Source organism: Macaca mulatta, chromosome 7 (assembly GCF_049350105.2).
Source record: "Macaca mulatta isolate MMU2019108-1 chromosome 7, T2T-MMU8v2.0, whole genome shotgun sequence".
Lineage (NCBI taxonomy): Eukaryota > Metazoa > Chordata > Mammalia > Primates > Cercopithecidae > Macaca > Macaca mulatta.
The window spans coordinates 33393664-33410783 of NC_133412.1; the positions used below are offsets into that span (position 1 = coordinate 33393664).

Here is a 17120-nt window from a genome sequence, read left to right on the forward strand (position 1 = left end):
GTAATAATCCTAAGTGAACAGCAGAGTTCTGATGAGTGAAATAAGATCTGTGCATTCTTCTGGATTAATAGCACACAGCAGATCAGCAGCTCTGTTCTGCCTTCTGCTGATTTTTATTCACTCCCTAAAGTTCATGACATCAAAGGAAGAATAACACTGGGTCTGTTTAAAAAATGTGTTGCCTATATAAAATATGTCCCATAAAACACCTTCAGATCCAGTCAGTTTAATATAAAATGTTTTTAATTGTTTTTGAAAACATTTAAAAAACAATTTTTGAGCACTTTTAATAAAAAAAGAGAACTGAAATGCTACCGCAATATTCAACTACTGTAGTTTCAGCAGGTACAACAGACAACAAAACACTGGGGAAATCTGACTTTTTGCACTAAATGAAACATGAAACAGGGCTTGTTTTTGTCATTTATCGTGTAGTAAAGCACATTATAGTACAAGACTATTATATGAACCTCAGATGCACTGCACAAAAAACACTTTCCTTCTTTTCAGTTCAAAAGTCAGTGCTTATTGCAATTATATGCAAAATTATTTACTTCATGAAGTCTTATGATAAACAGTATGCAAAATGTTTTAAACATCAAAACAATAAAAATAATCTGGAACAGAACATATTCAACAATAACTAAGCAGAATTAGTAAACATAAAGTAAATAACCTGTGAATAACTATGTTTGCCTGGTTAACACTGAACCAGTTTCAATACAGCAAAGAAAAAAAAAAGAGTGGTTACAGGAATCCTAGTACTGTACAAGATAAGTCAGTAACACTCATGCACATTTTGTGATCATGTATTAACATGGTGAAGCAAACTAAACTTAATTCTTCCTGCTGTAATATTCTCATGTAAGAGAATAATAGAAATATCTCATTGAGATCAATGCACATTGCTACATAAGACAATTTTATCTGTCACTTTGATGACATTTTGTCTTTTCATAATGAAACACATTTAAAAAGTTTAATCTGTGGACTGTATTGGTTGCATTTATCCTAAGAGATGTGCCTACCACAGGTTCAACAAATTTAGTGCAATATATGAACCCCAGAAAGTTTGCTGGACGAATTCAACCAAATTTAAAGAGTTTGCTGCAATACTGTACAAGGGGTTAAAAATCCTCCAGTCTTAATATTTTTATCAAAAAAGATTTCCATTATTTTTATATTAGTAGGAAGCTAATAATGTAAACAAGGGATTAGAATGGCCTCAAAATCTCCTTTTCAGAGTATCTCATAAAGAAAGGCTCCCATCATTTGTTAGAAGAAATCACACAGTTTCCTTTGGGTATTGCATACTTTGGTGTGCAGTAGTGCTGTGTCTCAATGTACAGTGAAGAAATAACTAGCATCAAGAAAAAAATACCTAACAAATTATGAAATCAAGATAACAGCAAACACACACAAATGCCAGTAACTAAGACATATCAATATATAAACCTCTGCGCCAACTCTAGCACCATTTTTTATCAAAATATGTTAATACCCTACCTTGCAAATTTATTGAACAACAAAACCTTATTAAACCCTTCAGCACATCTGCTAAATATTCATTGATTGTAGTCTTCTGATTGGCTTACTAAGGTAAAGGAAAGCTTAGCTAGGTTCAAGGTAGCATAGCAAATGGTTTTACGTTAGCTTTAAAAACAATGGCAATTTAACAATCTCTTTGAAAGTGATCTTGAAACTCACTTAAATGGAGCTTTCAACCAGTGAGTAGGTTTGTGTCAACATGCAACTCATAAATAATTATTCACAAAACAAAATGGGAGCCATAGAGAGAAACATTTTAAAACAAATCCTGAGTTCTTATTTTGCAATTGTGGTTATCACAATAAATAAATTAAGCAAGTAATAAAATGCTCCTCTTCTTCAAGTACTGTTGATATCCCCTTTGTTTCATCAGAGATATAAAGATTTGTGGCTTCAGACCTTAGGTGGTGAAATGTTTGTTGTTGTTTTTTATGTTATCCTCCTTCCTGTTTTTCAAAGGGATCCTATGATCAAACTACATTACTATATTCAGGAGTGAGGGAGTCACTGAGTTGAAGAGGAAAAAAACATTATGGTGGAATATTTTAACGAAAAATTTCAAAGTAAATCTCAATTAGAATCTCAGTATGTACATGCAGCCATTGTGATGAAACTAAGAGAATGCTTTTGTTTTCCTTCTCATTCCCCTAACTAACAAATAATAAAACATAAAGCATTTTTTCTAACATGCTTGTATTTATTATATTAAATTACAAATGCCTGGAGTTACATTTACTTGTTTTGTGTGTGCGTGCCTGCGCATCTATGTGTGCTAGCTCCATATTAAAATCAACATTTAAAAATAATGCAAGGTCACAAATATAAATGGCTACTTGTTTTTTTCTCTTAAAAATTTTAGTGCAGCTTTGCTTTCCTTAAAGTAATATTTAATTTTCCATTATTTTCTATTTAAGCCCTTCATCGTGGGTGTAAATGGTACTGAAGCCCCAGAAAGTCCTACAGAGATTTTTCATCCTACAGTAGCTCTATGCTTCAAGCCTAAATATTTTATAATAACCTGAATATTGTCCCTGTTTCAAGGAAGACTTTCTTGTCTACAGTTCACCTTAGCTATGATTTTATATCTAAAAGATAATGCCAACAACAAAATAGCCTATACCTAAAATTGATGGTTTATTCTGAGTTCTGTGCAGATCATCTGATGAAATGAAACTTATAGAAAATAAAGATTGACTGCTCTTGTAACAGCTGGATAGTCAATCAATGTGAATAAATGGGGCATATTATAAAATTTAAAACCTAATACTTGTTCTTCTACAGCCTACTGTCTTTAGACACTTGTTAAGAACTGAGGCAAGTCTAACCATTTCCTACTGAAGAAACCACTTCTGCAGCAAACGCTTTTAAAATGTCACAATTAATAGTATTTCTGCTGCGGGAGGCACTTCCATTAAGACAAATACAATACATATGTCTTTAGATACAGTGTGCTACATATTATAAAACACAATTTAACCCAACATTTCAACAGTAGGATGGTCCTTGCTTTCTATCCATTCAAAACCTGATGAAGTCATAGAATTCATGGATTCACTGCAAATTTGTTGAAATAATGGGTCATTCTTTAATTCTTCCAGTGTAGCTTCATCATCTTGTCCCTGCTGACGACCTGGATCAAACAGTAGATTTGGGTCTAAAGTGTTCAAATCATTGATGCTGCCTGAGAGCTCAGAAGACAACCTGATATCACTAGAGAAATCAGATGCAGTATTAGTGAGATCAGATGCTACCTGACCTACCAGCTGCTGGTTGGTTTGCAAGCTGTCTCCACTCAACAGGTCTTTAACAGTGCTATTGAAATCTAACTGCTGCTCTCCAATTTCTGATTGTGCTTGATTATCTCCGGGAGAAAAATTGATCTGATCGGTGCTATTACTTTTGGTGAGGTAAGATGGTGTTTGGAATTCATAAACAGAAGTGCTGGAATCAATCATATTTTGTGGGTTGGCACTAGGAAAAACAGTGGAAGGTTCCAAAATCTGAGTGAGATTCATCCGGGCTGTATAATTAGAGGGCAGGTTGTTCATTCCCAAACCTCTCACTGCATCATCATTGTCAGAATCAAGTTTACTCAACAAAACATTGGTTATTTTTTTACTGTTTGCTTGCTTCTGAAGAGCGTTTGGGAAGGCTGTCTGCATCATGACTGTCAATGGAACTGACTGGCTTCTTTGAGCTATGTTGTTGGCACATGCATCTGTGTGAACATTTGTGAAAACAACTTCTGGGGTAACTGGACTTCCAAAGGGGGTCACATTAGATCGTGGGATATTAGATACTGGATAGAGGGTGCTTCCACTAAGATTACGTTGGCGATGAACAGCAGGGCTCACACTCCGGCATCTGAAGTTGCTGCTGGCAGACGAATTAGTTCCCTTATTATCAAGAGGGGCAGGGACTGCAAAACCCTCCTGTTTGTTGGTGTTATTTACAGTGGCACCTTGATGCTGCACAGGAGAGACAGGAGTCAAACGACCAAAATGAGTGTCATGATGTCTGGATTGAGACTGATAAGACTGTCCAGGCACAGCAAAAGCATGAGGTTTCCTGAAACGGTCTTCCACTAGTTCCTGATAGCTTGGGAGAATACCATGGCCCGAAACTGATGAATTACCAACCCCACTATACCCATTATTCATCCATTCAAGCTTGGTTTTGTCAGGGTGTGTGGCCATGGGTCTTTGCATCGGTTTCACAGGACTACTTGAGACAATGCTGGCATCATGATATGCCATACTGGAGCTTATTGGAGTAAATGCAAATGGATTCCTGCATTCAACAGGGCTGGGGGGGACACTACTGCTGCAGTTAGAATGTGGAGTACCAATGGGTGTATGTCGGCTACTTCCTAAAGCACTATCCACAGGTGTAGTCTGGGCTAGCCTGGAGCAAGGGCTCTCCCGTGATAGACTCTGAGATCCAGCAATCATTTCAGATGTTGGGGTTGGGGTTGGGGTTGGAGTAGGAGTGGGTGTGGGTGTAGGTGTGGGTGTGTGGATTGGAGTGCCATTGCTGTGGATTGGATGATAGAAGTGGGTGCTGGAGGTGTGAGATGACATTGGAGCTCCTGGAGTTACTGACTGACTCTGAAGGGTCATTCCCAAACAGTTGCCGTAAGAATGAGAATTGTTCATTGACATTTGCTGCTCCATAAGCACCAGCTCTTCCACAATACTATCTTGTGTAAGTTCATCATCAAAAGGAAAGTAGCTTTCATTTGTCTGGGAAACAGAAGGTTCAAACTCCTTCAGTTCAGATTGCAGAGGTAACTGATCTGAAGAATGTGCTTGTATTTGATTTAAAGAAGATTCCTGTATCTGGCTATGTAGCTGCTGGCTATATGTGTCCTGTGGCATTCCTTCTAATTCCCACACAGACTTCTCTAAGTCATTGATATCAGAGTGCTCAGGAATTGTCATAACACTGATAGCTTGCTGTTGTTCACAGCTGGCAGATATCAACTCAGAATCCTTAGTGATTTGTTGCCATCCATTTGGATTAAAGCTGCCAACTGACTTTGAATCACTGTCCAAGAGAAAGACACTTCCTTCAAGTTTTACTTTTATATCTGGAGATGATGACGGGGTTGTTTGCTGTTCCAAAGCTGAATCACTGATAACAAGGGTAGAAGAATTCAAGGGTTGATTTGCTCCTATGTGTGAACTGACATTTACTGATACCTTGCTAGGAATCTGAGCACCTGCTGTTGAACCTTCTGTTTTCCCTGAATGTGGAACCTTTTGGTCCTTCTTAACACTGCCTTGTTTCTGCCCTTCTATGGTAGCTGCTGAAAGCTGTTCCACAATTGGTTTCTTTACAGGAGGCACCTGGGTCTCTTGCAATGTAGAAGACAGTCGTTTTCTTGGACTTTTAGTGCATAATTTAGGGTCTTTATTGATTGAGTCACCATTAGATGGTGAACTGGTGCTGGTGAAAGTTAAGTTCTGAGAAGCAACTGATAGAGTGATAGTGCTCTGATTATTGCCTGTTGACGTGCCTGGCAGAATTTCATTACAGCGACTTTTACATTTGGTCCTCTGGTCACAGACCTTAGTTGCTTTTATTTCAATGACACCTTCATTTGAAGGTTTCTGCAGTACTCCGTCTGTATTACTTTTCTGCCCCAAAAGGGCACTAGGTGTTTGGGGAGCTTTAGCCTCATCAGAGTTCTCTTGGCACTGTACAGGATGCTCATCTGATGATGTTTCGGGTTCCACTTTGACTTCCACAGCAGATGTTCCCCCCGCACTGCTGGTTCTGGACCCAGGAGACTGAAGTGACACGACAGAACCATTCTTGATCTGTGGAACACTCCTTGATTCTTCTGCCGTTCCTGTAGCACTGCTGACTGAGGCAGAATGTTTAAGAGGGGTGTTACTGTTGCTGGGTGTGAGGGATATTGTTGTCATTTTCACCACGTTTAGAGAACTCATGTGTGAAGCGGGTACAACGGCAGTTTTGATGGGACTACTAGTAAAGAGGACAGTAGTTGGAGAGCGAATGGTGAGTGCACTGGTGTTGGCTGGTTTGGGTAAGATCTGAGGGTAACGGTGCCGGGCAGAACGATCCCCACCAGGACTGGCTGGAACGTTCTGGGGAGTCTTTGGTGCCTGTTTCACAGACTGCATGTGCTGAGTGACCACCTGTACATTGAGGGGAAGAACTTTGCCGTCAGAAGAACTCATTGGACTCGGTGAAGTTACCAATTGCCTAGTCCGCTGGACCTGTTAAAAGACAGCAAAAAATCAGATTTCACAGGTCTAGGCTGTAAATAGTAATTCATGTATCTGTATATACTTTTAAGGCATTCATTAAATGTTAATGTTAAAAAGAAAAAAGTTCCTATGTTAGAAGAGAGTTCTAGACCAGGTTCTACACAATCAGACACATAAATACAACAAATGCAACCCTAACGCATTATAATTAAAAAATATGTAAGAACATCATTAAGTCACTTTTCAGTTAACAAGACTAAAAGCTTCACACTTGTGAAGAATATTTGCTGAAACAATGATTTAAGGGGGTTACCGGAAGAAGACATAAAATCTTGAAGAAACATATAACTGTAAAGGTTACCTACCAGAATCTATGCTAAGATGGCTCACTCATAGGGGAAATTGTCTTATAAATGTGTCTACCTTAAACGTCTGTAACTAAACCACTGCAAATAAGATACAACTAATATCTACCCCAGTTTGCCCTATGGTGAACAGTGTAGTTACCATGTATTTCATATTTTAATAACATAATATGAATAAGAAAAATGATAAAATATTTCCTAAATATTATCAATAATAACATAAAGTACCAACTTACTCTCATTTTAAAAGTCCCTTCATCATAACCTCAGTTGTGTGAGATAGAAAAACAGGAGATTGTTTCCTTATCTACAACTAGAGGTTAATAAACTAGCTAAAGAATTTGGCCAAGGTTCTAGTCCTGTATCCGATAAGCCATGGATAGGCCTACATTTAAGTATTATCATTACACAATAGAATTTTGCTCCACCTGAATGTAAAAAAGAAAAGCGTTTAACTTTTAAATAAAGTTTGCAATTAAATTATCTTGGCTTGGCTGGGTGGGTTGGCTCACACTTATAATTCTAGTACTTTGGGAAGCCAAGGCGGGTGGATCACTTGAGATCATGAGTTCAAGACCAGCCCGGCCAACTAAAAAATACAAAATACAAAAAATACAAAAATTAGCTGGGTGTGGTGGTGAGTGCCTGTAATCCCAGTTACTTGGGAGGCTGAGGCAGAAGAATTGCTTGAACCCAGGAGGTGGAGGATGGAGTGAGCCGAGATTGCGGCACTGCACTCCAGTCTGGGAGACAGAGACACTCTGTCTCAAAAAAAAAAAAAAAAAAAATTATCTTGGCTCAGCCAGGGATGAAACAACTCTAAAAATGAGAACTCTTACATAAAGCTCTGAGTGGTTATGTGCATACTTTGTATGTCTTGGATCTTTATATTTTCCATAATGTTTCATAGCTTACTTTGTAATCAACAATATACATCCTGACTGAAAGACTGAAGGGGAATCTTCCTGTAGTCACAAAACCAGTTTGTGGCTACACTTGTACTTGCCTTCTTTTCATCTGCCACTTTTAAATAAACAATTGATTTCCCACCATCCCAATAAGGCCAAATACTATTTAATTATATTACCGGAATGGGACTAGGGACAGCTGCCACAACGATACCAATAGGTTGAGGAGAAAGGATTGAAGGATTTCCATTAGGAAGATTCGTTACTCCATTGCTTGTAGCACTTTCTGATTTTTTTGCTGCGGATTCTCCTGGCAAAGGGGATTGTAGTTTCTGTTCTTGCTGCTTCTTCTGGATTTTCCGTTGCAACTGCTGTTTAGCATCAATTGGAGATGGCAAAGTCTTCACCTGAGGCTGAAAGGAATTACTTTCAGCTGTTGGTATAAAAGCAGAAGGCTGGGTAATTCCTTTAATTCCTGAAAATAAACAGAAAGGAAAGCTAAAATAAATACTCTCCTTTATAGAAGGCAGGTTCCTTTGAATTTCTTTGAAAATGTAGCCATCTACTGGACAAAGCAACCAAAATTTTAACTCACAATTTCTGTATAAAGCATTAGACTTCGAATTTATAAACAATTGTCAATATAGCTTTGTCATCTTATAATATGGTTCAGCTCAGGTGATAGTTTCAGTTAAATCAACAGGATTTTAAACACAGTAGCTATATCATAAATGTGCAGAAGCTAAGATAAATGCCAACACAGCATTTTTACATTTTCTCAAAGGTCAGTAAATTTCCCTCCCCCATTTCTAATCAGAAATAAATACATGTATTTTCATGATTTTAATACTTAGCCCATGAGGGGCATTCAATAATTCCATACATATTTGCTGAAGCCACTCCCCATAATGGAAAAAATTTATATGGAGAAAACAGTTTTTAATTCTACCAGAAATTCATGGAAATAGGCATTATTATTATATTGCTACTATACAATCATTCCTGTATGACCTAGAAGAAATTAAGAAGCAGAATTTCTTATTAAGACTAACGTTAAGATATTCCAAAAAAGTGTCACTGCGAAAACCTTTAAAACAGTAAGATAAAGACTGAAAAAAACTGACAAAATACGCAAAATACAAATTTTAGGAAAAATGGATCATATAATAAAATGTTTAAAAAGCTCATTTCAGATTTAGGGCATGGCATTGAGATCATTAGAAAGTAAGTTGTGGGCAATAAAAACAATGAAGAGAAGAAAGGGGAGGAACAACTATCCTGCTGGTACACCTTGGCCTTTAAGTCTTTTCTTTTCCCCATCTCAATTTCTGCTTTTCATCATTCTAATTAACAACAACTACTTGGTGTGGGGAGCAGGAAATAGAGAATGAGGAAGCTATAACTCTCTCCCCACACTTGATAATGAGGAGGATCTGTTGAACCCCCAGCCCCTTTTAAAAATCACGATTTTTCCTCTCAAATCCAGCTCGAATTGTTTTGCCCCTTCCCGACCCCAAGCCTCAGCTCTGGCTTCTCAGCACCTGCACCCCGGAGAGCCTCTGCCAATGGCTCACAAATTGGCTGTCTTACCTTCCTGCCAGGGTTTTTAGATAGGAATGAGTTCCAAGCAGCTGACTTACAAAAGGACATTTGTAACACAACCTGTTCTTAATATGGAGACTATATTTATAAAAAAACAAATTCACCTTCAAAGGATGAAGATTAGTCTACTATCAAAGGTCTTTTTTGAAAAATATAGTAAGGGGCTGAGATCAAAATTTTGAGAGACATTCTAAAAATGTTCTGAGTAATGATACAGTTGGTAAAGTGTTTACCCTCTCAGGCTGATTGCTTTCAAAAATGGAGTCTCTTTTTTATATATGTAATTTTTAGCACTTTTGTTTAAAAAACTCACACCTTTATTTAACACTTATGCCTTAAAAATTCATTCATTCAATTCATTCAATATTTCCCTCAGTTAGACTTTGCAAATGAGAGAAATAGGAAAGAGATGTTTCTTTTCTCCATGATACCTCCTAAATCCTCCATCTGTTGAAGTTCTCTTCTAGATGTCGGCAGGGATAGGAGAAAGAGAGCAGAGCAAACTGAAGGGTTCGCTCCTTTTAAAGCTTATTCTACCATATGACATTATGACATAATTGAGTGAAGCTGGGCTTTGTAGACAGACAAATCAGGATTCAAATCCTGGCTCCATTACTTACATGCCCATGAACAAGTTAACTGACCTCTCCAAGTCTATAAATTGGGAATAAATATCATCTATCTCACAGAACTGCTGGGGGAATTAAATGAGGTAACATATGTGAGCTATTTAGCTCAATAAGGCTGGTCAAGCATTCTCCTGCTGGTCAGTATAATGAATAAACAGATTTAGGTCATACAGTTTAGATGTAGACAGGAAAAACTATATGACATTATTTTTCTGAAATGGGTCTTCAACTGACCACAAAATGAGAGGTTACACACATATACATCCCACATACTAAATGTAAAATTAGAAGAAAACAGACTCATTATTAATGTGTAAAAGATACTAAACAAACAAGTGAAGTTAATTAAGAGACTATAATTCTGGCCAGGATAAGTCTATTGTAGATTTTAAAATATTTAGAATTAACACTTAGAAGGACAGTCATTGGAAAAGTAAGTCTCAGATCACTATATCACTGCATTTTTAATAGACATCATAATTTTCTAGAATAATTTATCCACTCTAGGTTTATAAGGTATAACTGAAATAAGATATTTTAAAAAATTCATCAGAACTGATATTTTACACAACTATTAATTTAGGAGGGAGTCATTCTAACAAGACTGTCAATTCCCAAAACTGTCGATTCCAAAAATTCATCTTTGAATAAAAATAGTCATATGAATGCACAGTAAAAAACATCACTTGTTATTTTATAGTAAGCCTTCGTACAGTGTTTTTTTTTTTGAGACTCAGTTACCTGTCACAGTGTGGAAAGATAATTTTATTTATAAGCATTAGTTTTTGGAATAGGAATCTAACAAGTAATTTAAAAATTTAATCGTATTTTTTTACTTCTAATATTTATTTAGATACACATATATGTACATATAAAAGTACATATAAACACATTCTATAAATGTAAAAATAGCAATGGAAAAATTAATAACATATCGGCTGGAGAATCTAGTTTTATATGCCAGCAAAGCAATCTATAAAAACATAGCATTAAGCTTTATAATGAAAGGATTATTATTTTCTTGGCTCAACAAACCCATCTGAATTTAGTGTTAAGTGGAGTAAGAGTGAACCCATACAAGTACTAAAAGGATGAAGTTCTTTGATCTAACTCTTCTTTTGCTACCAATTCTAAATACAATAATACCTGTCAGTTTTTAGCTTGTTCACAGTAATGTCGTACCTGGTGGTGCTGCTGCCATTACAGTTAGAGCTGCCATTGACTTGGTGCCTATATAGTGACTTTTTACAAGGAAGCGGGCTAATTCCAAGACAGTGTCAAATGGTTGGCTCAACACTTTCTGGGCCCACTCACACACAAGACGGCAAGCAGAGGAGATAACTTCTTCATCAATATTTTGAAGCTGCCCAGAAGGTTCAGCTCCTTCCAACTAGGCAAAGAAAAGGAAACGTTAACTTGTAAAAGACCAGAGAAATTGAATTGAAGCACGTAAAAGATACGTATTCTTAATTAGAAGATAGAATCTAAATCTGTGCGTTAAAGTAGTATGAATTGACCCACTGGCAGACATACAAGAGCTCTGCAAATAAGGGACTCATACCCACTAGTGCACAGCAGTCAGCAGCCTTGCGAATATAACATTTTAAATGGTTTTTCAACATACAAGACTGATATTTTGAATCTTTCTAATGTCAATAAAACTATGCCAATAGCCACATATTTTTTCTAAAATTCCTATAAAACATTACATGATGACTGACTTTTTCCTCTTGACTATACACACATATAGTCAATATATATTTTGGAAATATCGAGAAATCAGTAACTTTGAAACTTTGTTCCCCCAAATTTCATGCTGACATAGGTCATATACACTAACATTTTTCAGTCAACTGTGTGATTTTTGTTTTTTATTATTATTTGTAAAAGGCACAGTTGCTAGCCTTAACCAAATGACACTTTGCAGGATGCATTTTAATGTTGATATAAAGGTTTACTTATTAAAAAGAAAAGGCTGAATTCTTACCCCATCTCCAGTTTTGTGAAAGTCAAGGTTGGGCAGTGTTGGCATATGAACAAAAGCTTTTTTTCTTAGTCCACTGTAGCAATATGTAATATACAGTTAAGGTCCAAATATTCAAAATTAAATGAATTGCTTATACTGGTAACACTTTAGAAGTAACCATATATAAAATGAGAATAAAATAAACATGATATATAACATCTACTTTCTGAAATCTTCAGTAAGAAAAACCTTAATATTAAAAACTTGGGACATTTTTACTCTTGTGAAACTGAAATGCCCTTTCAGAATGTTAAATACTACTCTCTTAAATGAAAGGATTCTCATCTGTTATAAATTTTATGAATAAATGTTCCTAATATGCTGTGCCAGCCACCAGTAACAAACAGGTCAGAAGGAAAGGAATAGCCAGATGGAAACCTGGCACAGGGAAGGGAAACTTTAGCCCAGGGCACTGGGACAAAAACAACTCTTAATAGTGTCACAAGGGCTTTAACCTTTTCGTTTCTCTTTTTCCACTGAAACATACAGGATTATCACCTGTAACATGCCAAGGACACATCAAAACATTTTTGTTTGCATTTGGGAAGCAAGAATATATCACGCAACAAGTGGTTAGAGAATACCTGGAACCATTTTAGAAAAGTAAGTTTCTTCCCTTCCCCTTCCTCTCTCATCTCCTCCCCTCCATTTTATGCTCTGAAAAAAGGACAAGAGCTAAGGAGGGAGAAAATGGATGTAATCCTAATATGATACAGAGATCCTCTATTTTACAATCTTCTTCTAAAAGGAGAAATAACTATAATGAATTCTTAATTTTAATGTCCTTACTTCTGTTGGCTCCTAAGTATTTCTCCATCACAAGAAGGACCTTTTCTATACTCTGGCTTTAATTTTAACACAGGCTTTAAATGGATGGCTGAAAAATATTTGTACTGAAAGATTAGTGTTTCTGTTAAAGTTCCATAAGTTTTTTTTTTTTTTTTTTTGCCAAGGAGATCCCCTATGTTTATAAATTAAAGGAAGAAAAGATGATAAGCTAGCATCTTCCTCCACTTTTGTTCATATAATTGCTGAACATATAGCAGGCCTCAAAACTTCTTACTGTTAAAGAAGATCAGACCATTAAGAACACTTTACATTGATAGAGTAAGATAAAATCTATCACAATTCTAATCTATGAATAAACCATTATTTGCTATTTCTCTCATAGTGTGATAAATACCTGTGAAAGTTACATTAGCAATTATTCTACTAAATACTTTCGAGTTGGTTTAATTTGAAGTTTATTTCTAAATAAAGTTGCCAGTTGAACTACAACAACAGATGTTCTATAACAAGTGAGAACATAGAGATATTACTAAAACCATTCTGGTAAAGGATATTTAGATTTGCCTCTTGTGCCCAAACGACGTGCCTTCATGTTTGGAAAGACGTTTTTCATGATCTTTCCAAAATCAGCAGCACTTAATGGATGGTAACCAAGATTGTCACAATAGCTCCTGCAAAAGAAGGAAGGACCAATTTAGAGTGACAGAATTCAGAATTATATTGCGGGGTGCTATTTCAATACAATTTGATCCTTTTGACAAAGTGAGGCAAAGGATCTTTCAAGTCATTTACCACAACATCCGTGATCATCACTCTTTGGTGATGCATGTTAACTCAGGTTTAGTTAGCTGGCTTCACCCTCAGGGTATACAGTCCTACTTTCAATAACATTCACAAATCTTGCAGGAAGATATAATGTTGGTACAAAGTTTTTGAATTACAATCCCAACCAGCGCTCATAAATGAATATATCCAGCTCAGCCAGTAGGACTGTAAGGTTCCACATACGTTTCAGGCTCACATACTGGGATAATTTCCAATATACACATCATGCACATCAGACAGAGATAATACTACTAGATGGTTTAAAATTTAGAAATGTGATATGTTTGAACTAAAAGGGACCCTACGAATACACCAACACTCTCATTTTACTGATAAGAGAAAAAACAGGCACAGGGAGAGGTTCCAAAGGTCCTAGTGTTCTCCTCCTTCCACCCCCACTATCCCTAGTATTGCCAGGAAAAAAGTTACTTTGTAAGACAGTAACTTCAAGTGGGATCAGGAGACACACCAAGTCTTAACTACTACTGGAATCAGGTGTTCTGTTTTTCTCTAGAGCTGCCAATCAGAGGTAAAATGTCAATCCTCTACCAGTTCAGCAGCAGACCAAGGCCACACCTCATTCTGGCCACCAAGGCCTTTGGGAGAACCACTACCTGGGAAATACGAATGAAGAGGAAGCCAGAGTAATTCTCTTTGTCCCCGCCTCACCTCTCGTTTAGCATCAACCAGGACAGCTTCTTGATGAAGTCATGCAGAAAAGAAATGAAAACAACTGGAACACATGGTGGGCAGGGTGTAATGGAAACGAGGACTTGGGTCTTTTTGTAGATTGCTGAATGTCCTGATAACATCCCTAAACTGACCTGAGCTCAAGAAGTTAAGTTGGGAGAGACTCAAGAGGAGGCAGAGACCCTTGGGAGCCTTAATACGGAAAGAAAAGGGGTAGGTCTGGAGACAATGGTATTTCTCTTGTTTGTTGCTTCCCTATTCCCACAGCAAATCCTCCATACCCCTGGGGGTTAGACGGGAAGGAGTAGCCCAGCAAACACATCACCAACAATGCTACGAGAAGAAAGGGAACTAATGTGTACTGAAAGTTTCCTATACAGGAAGTATTAGCAGCCTCATATTTAAATTGAGACTAAATTTGATACTTTGAAGGCTCAGGGGGTCTTGCAAGGTTGAATGTACAAAGTGAAGAGGTAACTACTTTTGGGTGCTGACAATGGAAATGAGCTGCATCAAATCATAACAATTTCAGAAGCAAGTTAAATTAGTTGTTTATGGTTCATACTGGCACAAAAAGAAAGTTAGAATGAGGCTCTTTTGCACCTCAGGGACTTGACCCATGTTGGTTCCTCTACCTGGAACATTACTTTTCTTATCTTTCAAGTCTCTGCTTAAATTTTATGATTTTTGAAAGGATCTTTTCTGACTAAAGCAGTGTCCTCATGCCACACCCTCATCATGTTCCCTATCACTGTAATCTGTTTCTTTTCTTCGCATGAGTTACAATTACATAACAGTGAATTTATTTGTCTTCTCCATCACACTAAGTTCAAGCAGGGCAGTGACCATATCTATTGGATTAACCAGTGTATTCTCAGCACCAGGAACAAGATTTATGGGTCATATGAAGCCCATCTGTATATAAAACTATAATAAACATTAAACAAACACATTAAAAGACTTAAAACAGCAAAGAAGAAACATTGCCCATCCCCCCACCCGCCCTGGCTCCTAGGACAACACTGGCAGAAATGGACCTAAAAAACTGAAATCAAATAAAGAGAGGAAGTGTAATGAGACATTTGAGAGATAATATATCCATTCTATTCTCCCTCTGTTTCAGATTTTGATTTTTTTTTTCATTATATGAGTAAACCAAAATTTTTACTTTGGCAGAAGGGGTAAGATAAAGGTTGGCAAAAGAAGTAATGTTAAGTATCATTGACCTAAAGACATAAAGTGAGCAAAATTAATATAGTGAGTTTATTTGGGTCAAGGTTGAAGACTGCAGGCTGGGAAATGCTGAGAAGTGCTCCAGAGAATGAAGGAGAGGCTCATGTTTTTAAAGAAAAAAGGACAAATTAGGAGAGGGGGCAATTACAAAAGTTGTTTGTCAAGAATTCTCATTGGTGTACAGAAATAACTGATTAGTAATTGGCTATACATTGTTGAACTATAGGGTATGAGTTATGGTGCCTAGCATATGGCATTGTTAGGTTAGTTTAATGGTTACTTGGTGGCGACAGTCTAAAGTCCATACAGCAGACAGATTACTTAGCTCAAGGAGGGGAGTGAGAGATGACTACTTTCACATTTTAATGCCCCCACTGGGCCTGGTAATTTAAAAGAGCTCATGTCCCTCAGATAAAAGTTTCTTGTCTTTCTTGGTATCTAGATGACCAATGCCAAATTTGTTTTTCAAATACAATTTATATTGTGTGGTTATTTCACAAAATCATCCAATTCCATCTGGTTTTTGATACTTATTCTACCTTTTGGAAGGATAAATTATAACAACCTATTGTCAAATACTCTGGTGGATAAAAGTACTTTGTAGACATATAAATAGCTCAAATCATTTCCCGAATCATGTCAGAAGAAAACCGCCTATGATTCAAAACTTTATGCTTTGATAACTCATGTCAAACAGAAAATGAAGAGGGCATCAATGTAAAAACAAGAACAATATCTAGAATAGATTCTCAATTTCTTTAATTTTGTGAAATGTTAGAATTGAAAAAATAAATCAGAAGTTGTATAGTTCAACTTCCTGCCAGATGTAGAAATGGTCATACTCCTAAATGATGGGTTACCTCAACACTAACACTTCTTTGATGGGGAGGACTCTTTATTGTGAGGTGGCCTATCCAATTTTCAGTGGTTATAATTTTTAAAGAAAAAGAATTTCAATAGGACACCTTTCCCCTGATTTTCTCTGATTTAAAAGAATCAGATATTCAATCATTCTTTTAAAAATCTAATTTAGTATTTACATAACATTTATTCATAATTTTGTGCTATATAACAAACCATTGGTCATTCCAGGCCATGTGGAGATCTTAGTTAGTTTACATCTCATTTTCTTGCTTAATAACTTTAACTGCAGGTTGACCATGCAAGATACGGTATCAATTAACTCTTAACTCAGTGTCAGATTATACTTATGCAAGACTCAAAAAAGGGTGAGGAACAGAGAATGTTCTGTTCACGCAATCACTAACATTCTAATGTCATTTTAAAAATGAAATAATTGTTTTCTCTTGCTCCTTAAAAAGTATGTTTTTAAGCCTGAAATTAAGCCTAATATTCAATATAACTATGAACACATCACTCAAAATCCATGGTAACAATTCAGTCTTTAATATTCATTCATGACACAAATTTAATTTTACAAGTTAAAGGTAAACATTGTTTAATGGTACAAAAATATAAACAATGAATCACAAAAGATTTGTGGTAAAATATAGTCATGGGATACCTAACCATACCTGACATTTTTTGAGAACTTTCTTTGTGTTAAATCATTTAATCCTCTCAACAACCTTAAGACAGGTAGTTTTATTAAACCTATTTTATAGATGAGGAACTTGCACAGAGAGGTGCACTAATCCCTTTAACAGATGAGGTATTTTTATTGTAATTAATAACTATAAGCATACTGAATGAATAAAGAATCAAATAGCAATAAAAAATGATGCAGGTGATATCATCACTGATCCCAC

General features: G+C 36.4%; 1 protein-coding gene across 2 annotated transcripts in view; it reads right to left on the reverse strand.

The window, feature by feature from the left end:
* Nucleotides 1-225: 225 nt before the first annotated feature.
* The window catches only part of RFX7 (regulatory factor X7), a 159366-nt gene continuing 142471 nt past the window's right edge, over nt 226-17120 (reverse strand). For both annotated transcript variants that reach the window (XM_077939449.1, XM_077939450.1), the window contains exons 6-10: nt 13154-13274; nt 11776-11856; nt 10971-11178; nt 7737-8032; nt 226-6293 (exon numbers count right to left, since the gene is read on the reverse strand). In XM_077939449.1, coding sequence (XP_077795575.1) covers nt 3021-6293; nt 7737-8032; nt 10971-11178; nt 11776-11856; nt 13154-13274 — 3979 coding nt within the window. In that variant the 3' untranslated portion in view covers nt 226-3020. The remainder of the gene's footprint in view (nt 6294-7736; nt 8033-10970; nt 11179-11775; nt 11857-13153; nt 13275-17120) is intronic.